This window comes from Scyliorhinus torazame, chromosome 15 (genome assembly GCF_047496885.1).
Source record: "Scyliorhinus torazame isolate Kashiwa2021f chromosome 15, sScyTor2.1, whole genome shotgun sequence".
NCBI lineage: Eukaryota > Metazoa > Chordata > Chondrichthyes > Carcharhiniformes > Scyliorhinidae > Scyliorhinus > Scyliorhinus torazame.
Window position 1 is genome coordinate 153,514,252 of NC_092721.1, and position 13,437 is coordinate 153,527,688.

Genomic DNA, 13,437 nt, shown 5'->3' on the forward strand with positions numbered 1-13,437 from the left:
ACCTGATAGGCTAAAGCACCATTGGTGGAAACTGTATGCTTTCTATTGGTTAGGATGTATGGTAGCTCCGCCCTGATAGGCGGGGTATAAGAGCCCGTGCCGTCCCAGCAGCCTTCATTCTGTACCTGAGCTGCTGGGGGAAACATCCAGCTTATTAAAGCCTTCAGTCGGACTACAACCTCGCTTTAGTGGTCATTGATCATGCATCAGGGGGCTAAACCCACACAAACACAGGGAGAATGTGCAAACTCCACACGGAATGTGACCCAGAGTCGGGATCGAACCTGGGACCTCAGCGCCGTGAGGCAGCTGTGCTAACCACTAGGCCACCGTGCTGTCCGGTGCACCACCTTCTCTGTGGACAACCGGTCAAAGCTAGCCTGAAGCCCCCTCCTTCTGTCCAAAAGCGATGAATCTGCCTTCCCACATGTATCTCCAACATCTCCTCTATCAGCCTTCGACGCTTCTTCCACTTCTCCTTATCCACCTTGGCCTTAAATTATATCACCTTCCCCTCACTACCGCCTTCAGGACCTCCCATACCACTGCCTGTGATGCCCCTCCTGTACAGTTAAACCCCACATACTCCTCAATCACTTTTCTCACAAAACTTTCGGTCCCCCAACAATCCATTCGCCACTCCAGCACCATGTCCACCCAATGCAGTGCATGATCCGAGATCGCTATAGCCGAATATTCTGATCCCCTAATCCCAGCCAGTAATGCCTTCACTTCTATGAAAAAAATCTATCCTCGAATAAACCTTGCGGACCGAGGAGAAAAACGAATACTCCCACTCCCTCGGGTGCAAGAACCTCCATGGGTCCACTCCTCCCATTTCCTCCGTAAGCCCAGTCAACACCTTTGCCCTCCCCAACTGGGCAAGCAAGCGTGGCTTTGACCTGTCCATTCTTGGCTCTTGTACCAGATTCCAATCCCCTCCCACTATTAGTTCGTGCAAATCGAAGTCCGGAATGGCCCCAAGGACCTTCCTGCATCATCCCAGCCAGGGCCAACGCCACCAACCTCCCCTCCAAAGCCCCTGTTACTATTACATATATACCCCCTGGTCCGCCATCACCTTCCCCATCTGGAACCTCACTCACTTACCCACCAAAACTGCTACCCTCCATTCCCGACAGTCGAACCTTGCCCCTCCTGAGCCTCATCTGATCCTTCACCTTCACGTGAGTCTCTTGGAGCATGACAACATCGACCTTTAAGCTTTTTAGGTGCGCAAACATCCTCGACCTCTTCACTGGCCCCCCAAACCCCTCATGTTCCAGGTAACTATTCTGACTGGGGATCTCCCACCCCTGCTGAACTCTGGGCCCTGCCCACTGGGCCTGGCCCGCCGGCCATTTGTTGCCATTGGATCCTTTCCCCACCCCCCCTCCCAGAATCCCCCCATCTATTTCCTTTCGAAAACACCTCACCCAGTATCGGTCCCCACTCCCTAATTTTCACACCTCCTAGGCCCTGTTCAACCAGGCTCCAATGTCAGCAGCCCCACCACACTCCCGGTCACTAGCCAGCTTGAGCTTGCGAGTGTGGAAGCCCCTTCCCAGGCCCAGGTCTGCCCAGGCCCTGCCCAGGCCCCACTCCCCTCCAAATCATTCCCCCACCTGGTCCCAGGAAAGCAAAGAAATTTCCGTCATACAAACAAACCCAGTGCAAACACACAAACCCCAGAAAACTGCCATGCAAAGAAAATCCCAACTCCTACCTTATCCAAATAGGCAACTTTACTCCATTTAACACATGTAACAACATGAAATAAGAAACAGAACTAAATACAATCTTCCACCCCCTACCCTCAGTCCAAGACCAATCCTCAGTCCCATTTCTCACCTGCCCCAGTCCTTCTGCTTCACAACGCCTCTGCCGCTTCCACAGTCTCGAATTAAAAGTCTTTGGTGTTGTAGGTCATCCTCAACTTAGCTGGATACGCCACGCCAAATGGCACATCGCTGTTGTACAGTGCCGTCTTCACTCGCTCGGAAGTTGCCCACCTCCTCGCCAACTCCACGGTTAAGTCCTGGTGAAGACATATACCAGCTCCAGCCCACTGCACCTCCCGCTTCTGCTTTACCCAATTCAGGACATTCTCCTTCACATGGTACCTGTGAAAACAAACTATTACCACTCTTGGAAGCTCATTCACCTTTGGTTTGGGCCTCAACGACCGATGAGCCCAATCCAGTCCGTACCGAGAGGGATCTTCTCCCTCCCTCAACAGGACCGCCAACTTCTTGGCAAAGTACTCGGGCTCTCCACCCCTTCGGGCAAGCCCAAGATTCTCAGATTTTGCCTCGATTTGTTTTTCAGGTCTTCCACCTTCGCTCTCAGACCTTTGTTAACCTCCACCACCCTCTGCAGCTCCTCACCCATCAAGGTGAACTGATCGCTGTGTCGCGACAAGGCCTCCTCCATTCCCTTCAGCTTCTCGCCCTGCTCCTGCACCTCTGTCGATGTCTTCAACACTGCTACCTTCACTGGGGTAATCGCCTTCTCCACCATCATCACCTTCCTCATCACCTCCATGTGCTTAGCTAACTGCTTTTCAAATTCCACGGCCATCATCTCGGTCATCTTTTGTGCCGTGAATGGTGCGGCCCCACCCAGCCTCCGCCATTTTTCCAGTTACCCTCGATGGTGAACCTTCACTCGCCCCCTTCTTCACGGCGGTTTTCTTTTGATTTTTGGACATCATCCTCCTCCCTGATGTTTTCCTGTACCTATTCATTGACAGATTCTCCTGGGACCCAGCATTAAGTTCCAAAAAAAACAAGTGTCGAGCAGGAGCTACCCAATGTTCGATTTCCTCCTACATGATATCACTAGAAGTCGAATCAAAATAAATTCTACTCTGGCATTGTGCAATTGGCCAATGATCAGGAGCTCTGGGAGAGCTGGTCAATAACTTTATCCCACTCAGCAGTTCACGGCGCGTTCATTAAAAGGCGACGGCTTGTGCCAACTCTATTTGAAGGCAATGGCAGTATGTCAGGATGGCTTCTTGGAAGCCAAAGCTACCCGGATACTCAACCCTGGTTAATGACATCAGCCAGAGATTGCAGAGTTTGCCAAAAGAGCCAGTCGAGATGTGGGATATCAGACAAATAGAGATGGATTAAAGCATTCTTTTGAATACTGCAATCGTTTGTACTATTGTTTTCAAAAAATAAAAACCTGGATATTAATGCTGATTTTAGTATTTGTATTTTCAGAGCCACTATTATATTGTCTTCTTGTTGACTTCTTGTTGGATTCATAATTTAGATGCCTTGTACTTCTATAATCCAGGGAGCTGCTCCAGATGATGCCAAGATCTCCAGATGCAGCAATATCATTCAGTCGACTGAAATGAATGGGGAGCTTCGGTTTGAAGTGAGGGAGTTGTTCCAGCATTTTCCTGTTCAATGAATTGTTCATTTTTGTTGACAGGTTGTTTTGGCACCATACCAGCACCTGGAGGAAGATATGAACAGTTTAAAACATGTTCTTGAAATGAAAAATCAACAAATCCACCACCAAGAAAAAAAGATAATGCAACTGGAAAAACTGGTAAGAAGAATATCTGTGATTCTATTCATGAAGCCTGCATGGATCAGATCCAATTTTTCAGTCTGCTATGTCTGTGAAGTTTTTTGAAAGTATCATATTGCAGGATGTCGTATTCCAGTAAAGCACTCAGGCTTTACCGAATTCTGACTTACTGCTTTAAATTGGGAGTAAGCTGTTGAAATGAACAGGGCGCCCAGGTTCCAAAGGGAGGGCCTGGGAGCCACCCTGCACTTACCCTGACCACCCAGTGGTCTCCCACAGCCTGGGAGATCCCCCTGGTTTCGTTCCACCTGGTCCACATTTGTGTGGGCCAGCATTGATTGGCGCCCGGCTGAAGCCTCGCTGGGGAGGCCGCGGAATTACGGGAGGCTGCTGGATCCTGCGCAGGGAGGTCGTATGTAGGTTTATGACCTACGTCCGCGAGTGTCATTCGGTCCTGCCCATATGGGACAGGGTTCCGACTCCAGCGTCTCGCGGGATTCCGGAGAATATCGCGCGGCACAGAGCCCACCGGGAGGCTCGCTGGAGAGTTTTCCTGTCATTCTCCGGCCGTGTTGTGCTCAAGCGAGAGGCCAACGCGGCCGGAGATTTGCTCCCTCGGTTAAAAAGTTAAGACCATAAGACATAGGAGCGGAAGTAAGGCCATTCGGCCCATCGAGTCCACTCCACCATTCAATCATGGCTGATTTCAACTCCATTTACCCGCTCTCTCTCCATAGCCCTTAATTCCTCGAGAAATCAAGAATTTATCAACTTCTGCCTTAAAGACACTCAACGTCCCGGCCTCCACCGCCCTCTGTGGCAATGAATTCCACAGACCCACCACTCTCTGGCTGAAGAAATTTCTCCTCATCTCTGTTCTAAAGTGACTCCCTTTTATTCTAAGGCTGTGCCCCCGGGTCCTAGTCTCCCCTGCCAATGGAAGTCCTTACAGCTTTCTTCTTCCTGATTTTGTTTTCACAAAGAACTGCCCAGTGGTTTTGAATTATTGGAGTAACCATTTGTCTTCAATTCTCTTGAGACATTTTATGAAATGTGTTCCACCTCATAAAATTTATGGCCTCAATGATGAAAAATCACGTGGTAGGGTCCCCAATTTTTGGATTTCCTTTGGCAAGTAATGCTCCATGCCCAGAGTACAGCTGATAATTTACCTCATCGTCTCTAAGCTATAAACAGACTTAGAAGGCCAAGATTCAACCCCTATTCTGTGCCTTGGGTTCGGGAAGAGCAAATGTATCAATTACAATTGATTGATCTTGCTGGAAGGGTATGTGTGCAGAAAAAGGGCAAAGACAGGATCAGGACCAGATGCGGCGTTCTGTGTCACGTATGCTCGCCAATGCCTGAAGTTATTTCTCCTGGCAGGATTCTGATGGGATTGGATTGGTTGCCTGTTTGACATTCCCCCAATTTTATTTTCTGTATATCCAATCCTGGCAGTTTCCCAATAAGAAAGTTAGCTGATGAATACATATTTGTCCCTCATCCTTTCCACGCTAAGTGATATGTAGGGCAGGATTTTGCCACTGTGCCACTCGTAGAGTCAGCAGGGAACACGTCCCCACCGAACCTGGCACACTCCAGTGGAAGTCCCTCCTCAGAGAGCTGCCCCTCAATCTGATTATCCGGCAGCTTTTAGTCTGAGCAACAGCAGTGATTAGGACTGGAATTACAACGACCAGGTAAGTGCAGTGGAATGTCTTTCAGAGCGGGGAGTGGAGATAAAGTCCGGGGGTTTTCATGGAGACCAGTGGTGGAGGGAGAGCATCCACAGGGGCACACCTTGGAAGGTGGCTGCCAATGTGGTAACGGGGCCCTTGAGGGAGGCGCCCGACTCTCCTGCCCAAGACCCGAGGAGGGTGACCTGCTAGGCTTCTCCCCTCCCCCCAAACTTCTCCCGCCAGCCTCAAGATTTTGGCTGAACAGGAAACAGCCTTTAGTGGTTAATAATTGGTCACTCAAGAGCTTTAACTGGGCTGCCCTAGGCTTTGCCCACCAATGTAAAGATGGAGACAAGTCAGATGAAGACAGGAGGACAGCAGGAAGGCCACATAGAGGTGTTACTGGTCCTATCCCCACCCCTCTCACACCAGCAAATCTGCCAGCATGAGACTGTAAAATTCTGCCTGCAGTGTTAAGGAAACTAGAAGAAAATTTTGGATTTTTTTCCTTATTCACTTTACTCCCATAGATTAGGGGCGGGATTCACCATTGCCCGCTGCTGATATCGTAATCGGCGGTTGGGCGGAGAATGCCTTCCGACGCGCAAACCGGTTTGACGCCAGTTTTCTACCCTCCGCTCCCTCCGAAATGGCGTCATCGCATCACGTGCCACACACCGTTGGAAGGCGTTGGCGCATCACCTGAAGCCCCTCCCCAAATGCTCCGCCCCAGGTGGGCTGAGTTCCCGATTGCGCGGGGAACGTATGGTCTCAGCAGTCGGGAACCCAGCGTGGCAACTGGGGACTGTGTCCAGCCCCACCACAGTCGACCGGGAGCCGTGCTGCTTGCTGGGGGGGCGGCTTCCGCAAAAACTGGGGGGGCCTGGTGGGGGTGGCCAGGGGGGCAGTATTTGGCAGGTCGGGTCTGCGCAAGGCCGGTGCCATGTTTTACGGCGCGACCTCTGCAGATCATCGCCATGCGCGGCCACAGATCTAGCCATTCTCCAGCGATTTATATCGTGGGAGCCAGGAGTTTCACCCGGCGCGGCTGCTAGCCCGGTGAGGGTTCGGCACCGATTTTGGAGTTGTAAAACGCCACAGTTTCCTGGCGTCGTCACTTAGCCTTAAAAACAGTGAATCCAGCCCGGGATATTTCTCTTCGATAATGACATGAAATGGAAAAAAGTATGCACAGCACTTAAAAAAGAAGGGAATGGTGGAAGAAAGTGCAAGCATAAAACCTGACTGTGTGAAGACAAAGATGGAGGTGAAAAGGTAGAAACTGCACACATTTCAACATGGTGCAGTAACAGTCTGGAGTTACACAATTAAATTACATTTACATGCCCTTAAAGAACATTGGCATGATACATTCCAGTTCTATTTGAGTAATACCAATGTATGTTTGGACCCATACGGCTAACGTCCAAGTGTGTACGGCCTGTGCAGAGGAGCATATATTAGAATCCTCTAGGCACAATTTGCATGATTTTCAATGCATAACTAATAGATGACTGTGTGATCACACACATGGTTTTTTAAGTTTATGGTCTCAGTGGAATGTCCATTTGAAGAATCCGCCCGGCAAGTCTACTTGTTTCATATATTTAGCTGGACAATGTTCTGAACATCAATAATCGCAATACAGGTACAACATTCAAACTCAGAACTGAAATTCCCACCCAAAGTCAACAGATCTGCAATAGTCTGTCAGATTTTCCATCGCGGGCGGAAGTGGAAATCCTGGCCTTTGCTTCTGGCTATATTGTAAGACTTTCAAATCATCATGCTTACATGATAATATTCAGCACGATGCATCTAGATTTGGGAAACTAAGCTGTTTTTATATCATCTTTGCAGGCCGAGAAGAATGTGGTATTAGAAGAAAAAGTTCAAGTACTTCAACAACAGAATGAAGACCTGAAAGCCAGGATCGACAACAATGTTGCCTTAACAAGGTAAATAGTCACGTGCAAGTAAAAAAAAAAGCTTCACAGCTTCTCTACACCAAGGATGTAAAGCAACCCTTGAGACAATAGGCAGAATGTTGACAAGCATGACAGCTGATAGAACAGTGCTCGGAGAGGAATACATCATAAATGCACAGGGGTGGCATGGTGGTGCAGTGGTTAGCACTGCTGTATCATGGCACCGAGGACCCGGGTTCGAACCCGGCCCCGGGTCACTGTCCGTGTGGAGTTTGCACAATCTCACCTTGTCTGCGTAGGTCTCACCCCTACAATCCAAAGATGTGCAGGGTAGGTGGATTGGCCACGCTAAATTGTCCCTGAATTGAAAAAAAAGAATTGGGTACTCTAAATTAAAAGAAAATGTGCAGTATACGATTTTCCATTTATTCTCAATGGACAGGAAACCACAGGCCTTTCCTTGATAGTTTCCCTCGATGCGATTCCCATGAATCCTGCTAGGAGTGTGGAAGCTGGCTCGGGGCTCATTTTCAAAATGCCTTTGATTGTTTTTCTTGCACGTATTGTTTTCCTGCCCTGAAAAATGGTCTTCACTGCCTCAGAGTCCAGGGTGTTATCACTGAGCCAAGGATAAGAGGAAACACGTGTCGATTTTTAATGGAACTATTTTCAGGTGTTCAATTTCTTTAGGTTATTGAAGTGCTGTTTGAGAAGGAGGAAGAGAAGGAGGGACAGTTAAATGCACCTCGGTAATAAAACTGATTGTTTCGGACAAAAATGTTTTTTTTTACTTGTTCTTACAGACAACTATCTGAGGAAAATGCAACACTGCACGAACATGTTGAAAAGGAAAGCAAGGAAAAGAAAAGGCTGAGCAGAACAAACGAGGAGCTGGTCTGGAGACTCCAGACAGGAGAACCTGTTAGTCCGGTCAAAATAGCACCATCTTCTTCAAACTTCCAGTCTTCTCAGGGCACACTCGTCCCATCAGCAGTGAGTGCGAATCCAAGATGATGAAAAGGCATTAGAATGAAAACACGTGGGCCATCTTAATGTTACTCATGAAGCTCAGCTCTAACTGCTGAATATTATGCTTGGTTTTGCTCAAAGAAGAGTCACCATTTGTAAATGGTACAGATTTACAAAAGTTGCTTTGAGCATGCTTATTGGCATACAGCAATAAGCAAAGAGGATTTGCTTTTAAGTTCCTGGTAGGCCTTGCTATTGAAGTCACTGACTAATGCATTTTCAGTGCATTATTTCTTATAAAGATGTACCTTGTACAGTTTAATATCAGGAAACTCTTCTGCAACTGTATTAGGGCCAACCATTACCTATTATTGACCAGTATGCAAAAATCGAGGAGGGAGATTTTCCTTAACTAGATGGGCTTTTAAATTATTTGAACCATAGCCCAAATGTATCTTTTTGGGTTCACTCTAGTAACAGTTTGAAGACAATTACTTTTCAGTGAGAGTTCAGGATTTTGCTTTTTGCCATTAATACTGGACGAAAATGCAAAATTATATATTTTTACACATTTGTTGAAATATCCAAGCCTGGTGCCTCTTTTAAAATATCGCCTCAACAGAGTGTGGTAATGACTCCCTCGAGTAAATCTCCTCACCACAAAATCACAGTATTGAGGGGACGGAAAATGCAGTCCAATATCACCAGGTGGTGCTACAGATCACTGAAGTGTACACCAGCAGCTGGAGATGGAACAATACTACTGCCCTTGACACAGCAGCAGCTATTCAGCTAGACCCCAAAGCTGCCTTCTTTTTCTCCGCAATGTGTTTGCAGTTCATTAGCTCGCAAAAAAAAATGTTATTCTGTAGCCGAAGGTTGGCATTAGGTAACCTGTTTCTGTTGTCAGTGGTTTCCCACTCCATTCAAACAATGGTTAAGGAATACATGCACTGCTGGTGCACTGCTCCAACTTGCAGTGGATGTACATACTTACAAACTGAACCGATATTGAAAGAAAGACCCATAATAGCCTTTCAGCATTCACACACAGGCACCTTACCTGCAGAACCGCAAATAAGTGCTGAAAACATAATAAACAGATTGCCACGAGATAAAGGACCTTCCTCAAAGGACCACCAAGGTCAGAAAATCAAAACCAGTGCTGCACTCTGAAACTTGCTGAGCTTGTTGTACTGCATGCCCAAATCTCCCCTACCAGTGTGAACTGAACAGTTCTATCTTTGGGTTATATTTTAATGAAATGTCAGAACATTTCGAAAGGCCCAGAAAGCATCATAAACTTTCATGCTAATAACTGGAAATAAACTAGAGTGGATTTGATTAAGTGCTGTTAGCAGTTGCAGTTATGGATGCAGAAATATTAGTGATAGCAGCCACGGGCTGGAGCACAGCTGGAGTCCAATCTTTATTTAGCTCACATATCAACAATTTTTAAAAAAATGAATATAGCTACATTGCCCATTCGGAGATTGTGACGTTTCATTCACCCAAAAATTACATTTCACAGAATCGATGTAGATTATGAAATCATATAGATCGTCAATGCCTCCTCTGTCTAGTTCTACAAGTCAGAAAACTATAGCCCAAAAAACGATATCATTTGTCATAGAAGGTGAAGAATGGAATGCATTCATAACACACTTCTTCGCATGCTTCAGAAAATTTCCCAAGTGTTTCATAATGAATTGTTGTTGAAGCCAATCACTATAGTTGCACAGACAAACAGACTGCTTTATTATTATCTTAATTTATTCTGCTCATGTATAAAATGGTACTGCAACAAGGGAAAAGGCAGGAAAGTGGACATGAGGAATGTCGAATCAGCCGGAATGGTGGGCAGGCCCAAGGGGACGAACGGCCTACTCCTGTTCCTATTTCTTATGGCAACCTTTTTCTGACTCGTCAAAATAAACTGGGACAATGAAAGGACAGGAAGAGAGCAGTGGGTGAGATGATAGCTGTAATCCTCAAACTTTCTTTGCCAGTTATGGACATTTATTGAAAACCTTAAATTTAATGGCTCAGTGCATTCAGATGCATGATGTCATTTATTTTTTCATAAGATTCACATTTATTAAATTAATGTCCAATTTAATCTCTGTTATTTTTAAATCTAAAAATCCGAGAAACGAGGATCATTTTCACTCCTGTGAAATCAATATATGGGATGCAATCTTATTTGAATTCACCCGGAGACTTTGCTGCTGTCTTTCATGGGTGCCAATAACTCAGTGGTGCTGTGCATGGCACGCACTTGCAATGGGTGATTGGCATACTTAGGGCTGGTTTTTGGAGGGGCAATGGGGATCTCAGTCGCAGGTTGAAAAGTCAGGAGAAACACTGCCTTGGCCATTTGGGGGGCTCTGGCCTTATTTTAGGCCAATCCGCCTGCTAGTTAGCTGCTGTTGGGGTTCCCATCCCTTTGGCTCCCATTTTCTAATCAGAGTGCTGGCAGCTCTTCGTTCTGAGCAGCACCATTGGAAGCACTGGCCACTACTCGAACTGCACCAAAGAGTATGCAGCGACTGACCAAAGCCACCACATCCTTCTGGTAGTGTGGCGACCAGAATTGTGCGCAGTATTCGAGGGAATTTAAATCTGCTTGCACCCCCTGCTTTAATTGATCATGCAGTGCACAATCTATCCAGTACTGTAAGTCAATATTGAAGGGGAGCCTATCAGCATATACATCAAAAAGAGCAATGCTTCTAATTCCTACCTGCACAACACAAATGTTTGCTTTCCTTCCATCTGAAAAACTTTCTGTCTCTTAGCGAATTGTTTATTCATGCTGCTACTGTGGCTTCAGTTCTGCGGGCTTCACTTTTGCAAATGTCTCTTTATTACGTTGCACTTCAACAATCTCTATCGACATTACATCAGCTGTACTACCTTCATCAACTCTCCATCATTTCATCAAAGAACTCCACCAAATTTATCAGGCATACCTTGTCTCATGTTGACTCTCCCAGGTTTTTCCCAATGAAAGTCAGTTTTGCCATAGATTATGGTCTGACAAAAACTCCCCACCACTCACATTAGGCTATCTTGCCTGTCATTACCAGGTTTGTCCCTCTTTCAATTTTTGAACAGGTGCAACATTTACAACCATTGCATATAGAACATAGAAAATACAGCACAGAACAGGCCCTTCGGCCCACGATGTTGTGCCGAACCTTTGTCCTAGATTAATCATAGATTATCATTGAATTTACAGTGCAGAAGGAGGCCATTCGGCCCTTTGAGTCTGCACCGGCTCTTGGAAAGAGCACCCTACCCAAACTCAACACCTTCACCCAACACCAAGGGCAATTTGGACATTAAGGGCAATTTATCATTGGCCAATTCACCTAACCCGCACATCTTTGGATTGTGGGAGGAAACCGGAGCACCCGGAGGAAACCGCACGCAGACACGGGGAGGACGTGCAGGCTCCGCACAGTCAGTGACCCAAGCCGGAATCGAACCTGGGACCCTGGAGCTGTGAAGCAATTGTGCTATCCACAATGCTACCGTGCTGCCCTTGAGAACAAATAAATCTACACTATATCATTTAACCGTAATCCATGTACCTATCCAATAGCTGCTTGAAGGTCCCTAATGTTTCCGACTCAACTACTTCCACAGGCAGTGCATTCCATGCCCCCACTACTCTCTGGGTAAAGAACCTACCTCTGACACTCCCCCTATATCTTCCACCTTTCACCTTAAATTTATGTCCCCTTGTAATGGTTTGTTCCACCCGGGGAAAAAGTCTCTGACTGTCTACTCAATCTATTCCCCTGATCATCTTATAAACCTCTATCAAGTCGCCCCTCATCCTTCTCCGTTCTAATGAGAAAAGGCCTAGCACCCTCAACCTTTCCTCGTAAGACCTACTCTCCATTCCAGGCAACATCCTGGTAAATCTTCTTTGCACCTTTTCCAAAGCTTCCACATCCTTCCTAAAATGAGGCGACCAGAACTGTACACAGTACTCCAAATGTGGCCTTACCAAAGTTTTGTACAGCTGCATCATCACCTCACGGCTCTTAAATTCAATCCCTCTGTTAATGAACGCGAGCACACCATAGGCCTTCTTCACAGCTCTATCCACTTGAGTGGCAACTTTCAAAGATGTATGAACATAGACCCCAAGATCTCTCTGCTCCTCCACATTGCCAAGAACTCTACCGTTAACCCTGTATTCCGCATTCATATTTGTCCTTCCAAAATGGACAACCTCACACTTTTCAGGGTTAAACTCCATCTGTCACTTCTCAGCCCAGCTCTGCATCCTATCTATGCCTCTTTGTAGCCGACAACAGCCCTCCTCACTATCCACAACTCCACCAATCTTCGTATCGTCTGCAAATTTACTGACCCACCCTTCAACTCCCTCATCCAAGTCATTAATGAAAATCACAAACAGCAGAGGACCCAGAACTGATCCCTGCGGTACGCCACTGGTAACTGGGATCCAGGCTGAATATTTGCCATCCACCACCACTCTCTGACTTCTATCGGTTAGCCAGTTCGTTATCCAACTGGCCAAATTTCCCACTATCCCATGCCTCCTTACTTTCTGCATAAGCCTACCATGGGGAACTTTATCAAATGCCTTACTAAAATCCATGTACACTACATCCACTGCTTTACCTTCATCCACATGCTTGGTCACCTCCTCAAAGAATTCAATAAGATTTGTAAGGCAAGACCTACCCCTCACAAATCCGTGCTGACTATCCCTAATCAAGCAGTGTCTTTCCAGATGCTCAGAAATCCTATCCTTCAGTACCCTTTCCATTACTTTGCCTACCACCGAAGTAAGACTAACTGGCCTGTAATTCCCAGGGTTATCCCTAGTCCCTTTTTTGAACAGGGGCACGACATTCGCCACTCTCCAATCCCCTGGTACCACCCCTGTTGACAGTGAGGACGAAAAGATCATTGCCAACGGCTCTGCAATTTCATCTCTTGCTTCCCATAGAATCCTTGGATATATCCCGTCAGGCCCGGGGGACTTGTCTATCCTCAAGTTTTTCAAAATGCCCAACACATCTTCCTTCCTAACAAGTATTTCCTCGAGCTTACCAATCTGTTTCACACTGTCCTCTCCAACAATATCGCCCCTCTCATTTGTAAATACAGAAGAAAAGTACTCGTTCAAGACCTCTCCTATCTCTTCAGACTCAATACACAATCTCCCGCTACTGTCCTTGATCGGACCTACCCTCGCTCTAGTCATTCTCATATTTCTCACATATGTGTAAAAGGCCTTGGGGTTTTCCTTGATCCTACCCGCC

General features: G+C 46.6%; 1 protein-coding gene across 3 annotated transcripts in view; it reads left to right on the forward strand.

Moving 5' to 3' along the window:
- The window catches only part of LOC140391911 (microtubule-associated tumor suppressor candidate 2-like), a 766,862-nt gene extending 754,233 nt beyond the window's left edge, over nt 1-12,629 (forward strand). For all 3 annotated transcript variants that reach the window (XM_072476954.1, XM_072476953.1, XM_072476955.1), the window contains 3 exons: nt 3,448-3,567; nt 7,092-7,189; nt 7,963-12,629. In XM_072476954.1, coding sequence (XP_072333055.1) covers nt 3,448-3,567; nt 7,092-7,189; nt 7,963-8,173 — 429 coding nt within the window. In that variant the 3' untranslated portion in view covers nt 8,174-12,629. The remainder of the gene's footprint in view (nt 1-3,447; nt 3,568-7,091; nt 7,190-7,962) is intronic.
- The last annotated feature ends 808 nt before the right edge of the window (nt 12,630-13,437 follow it).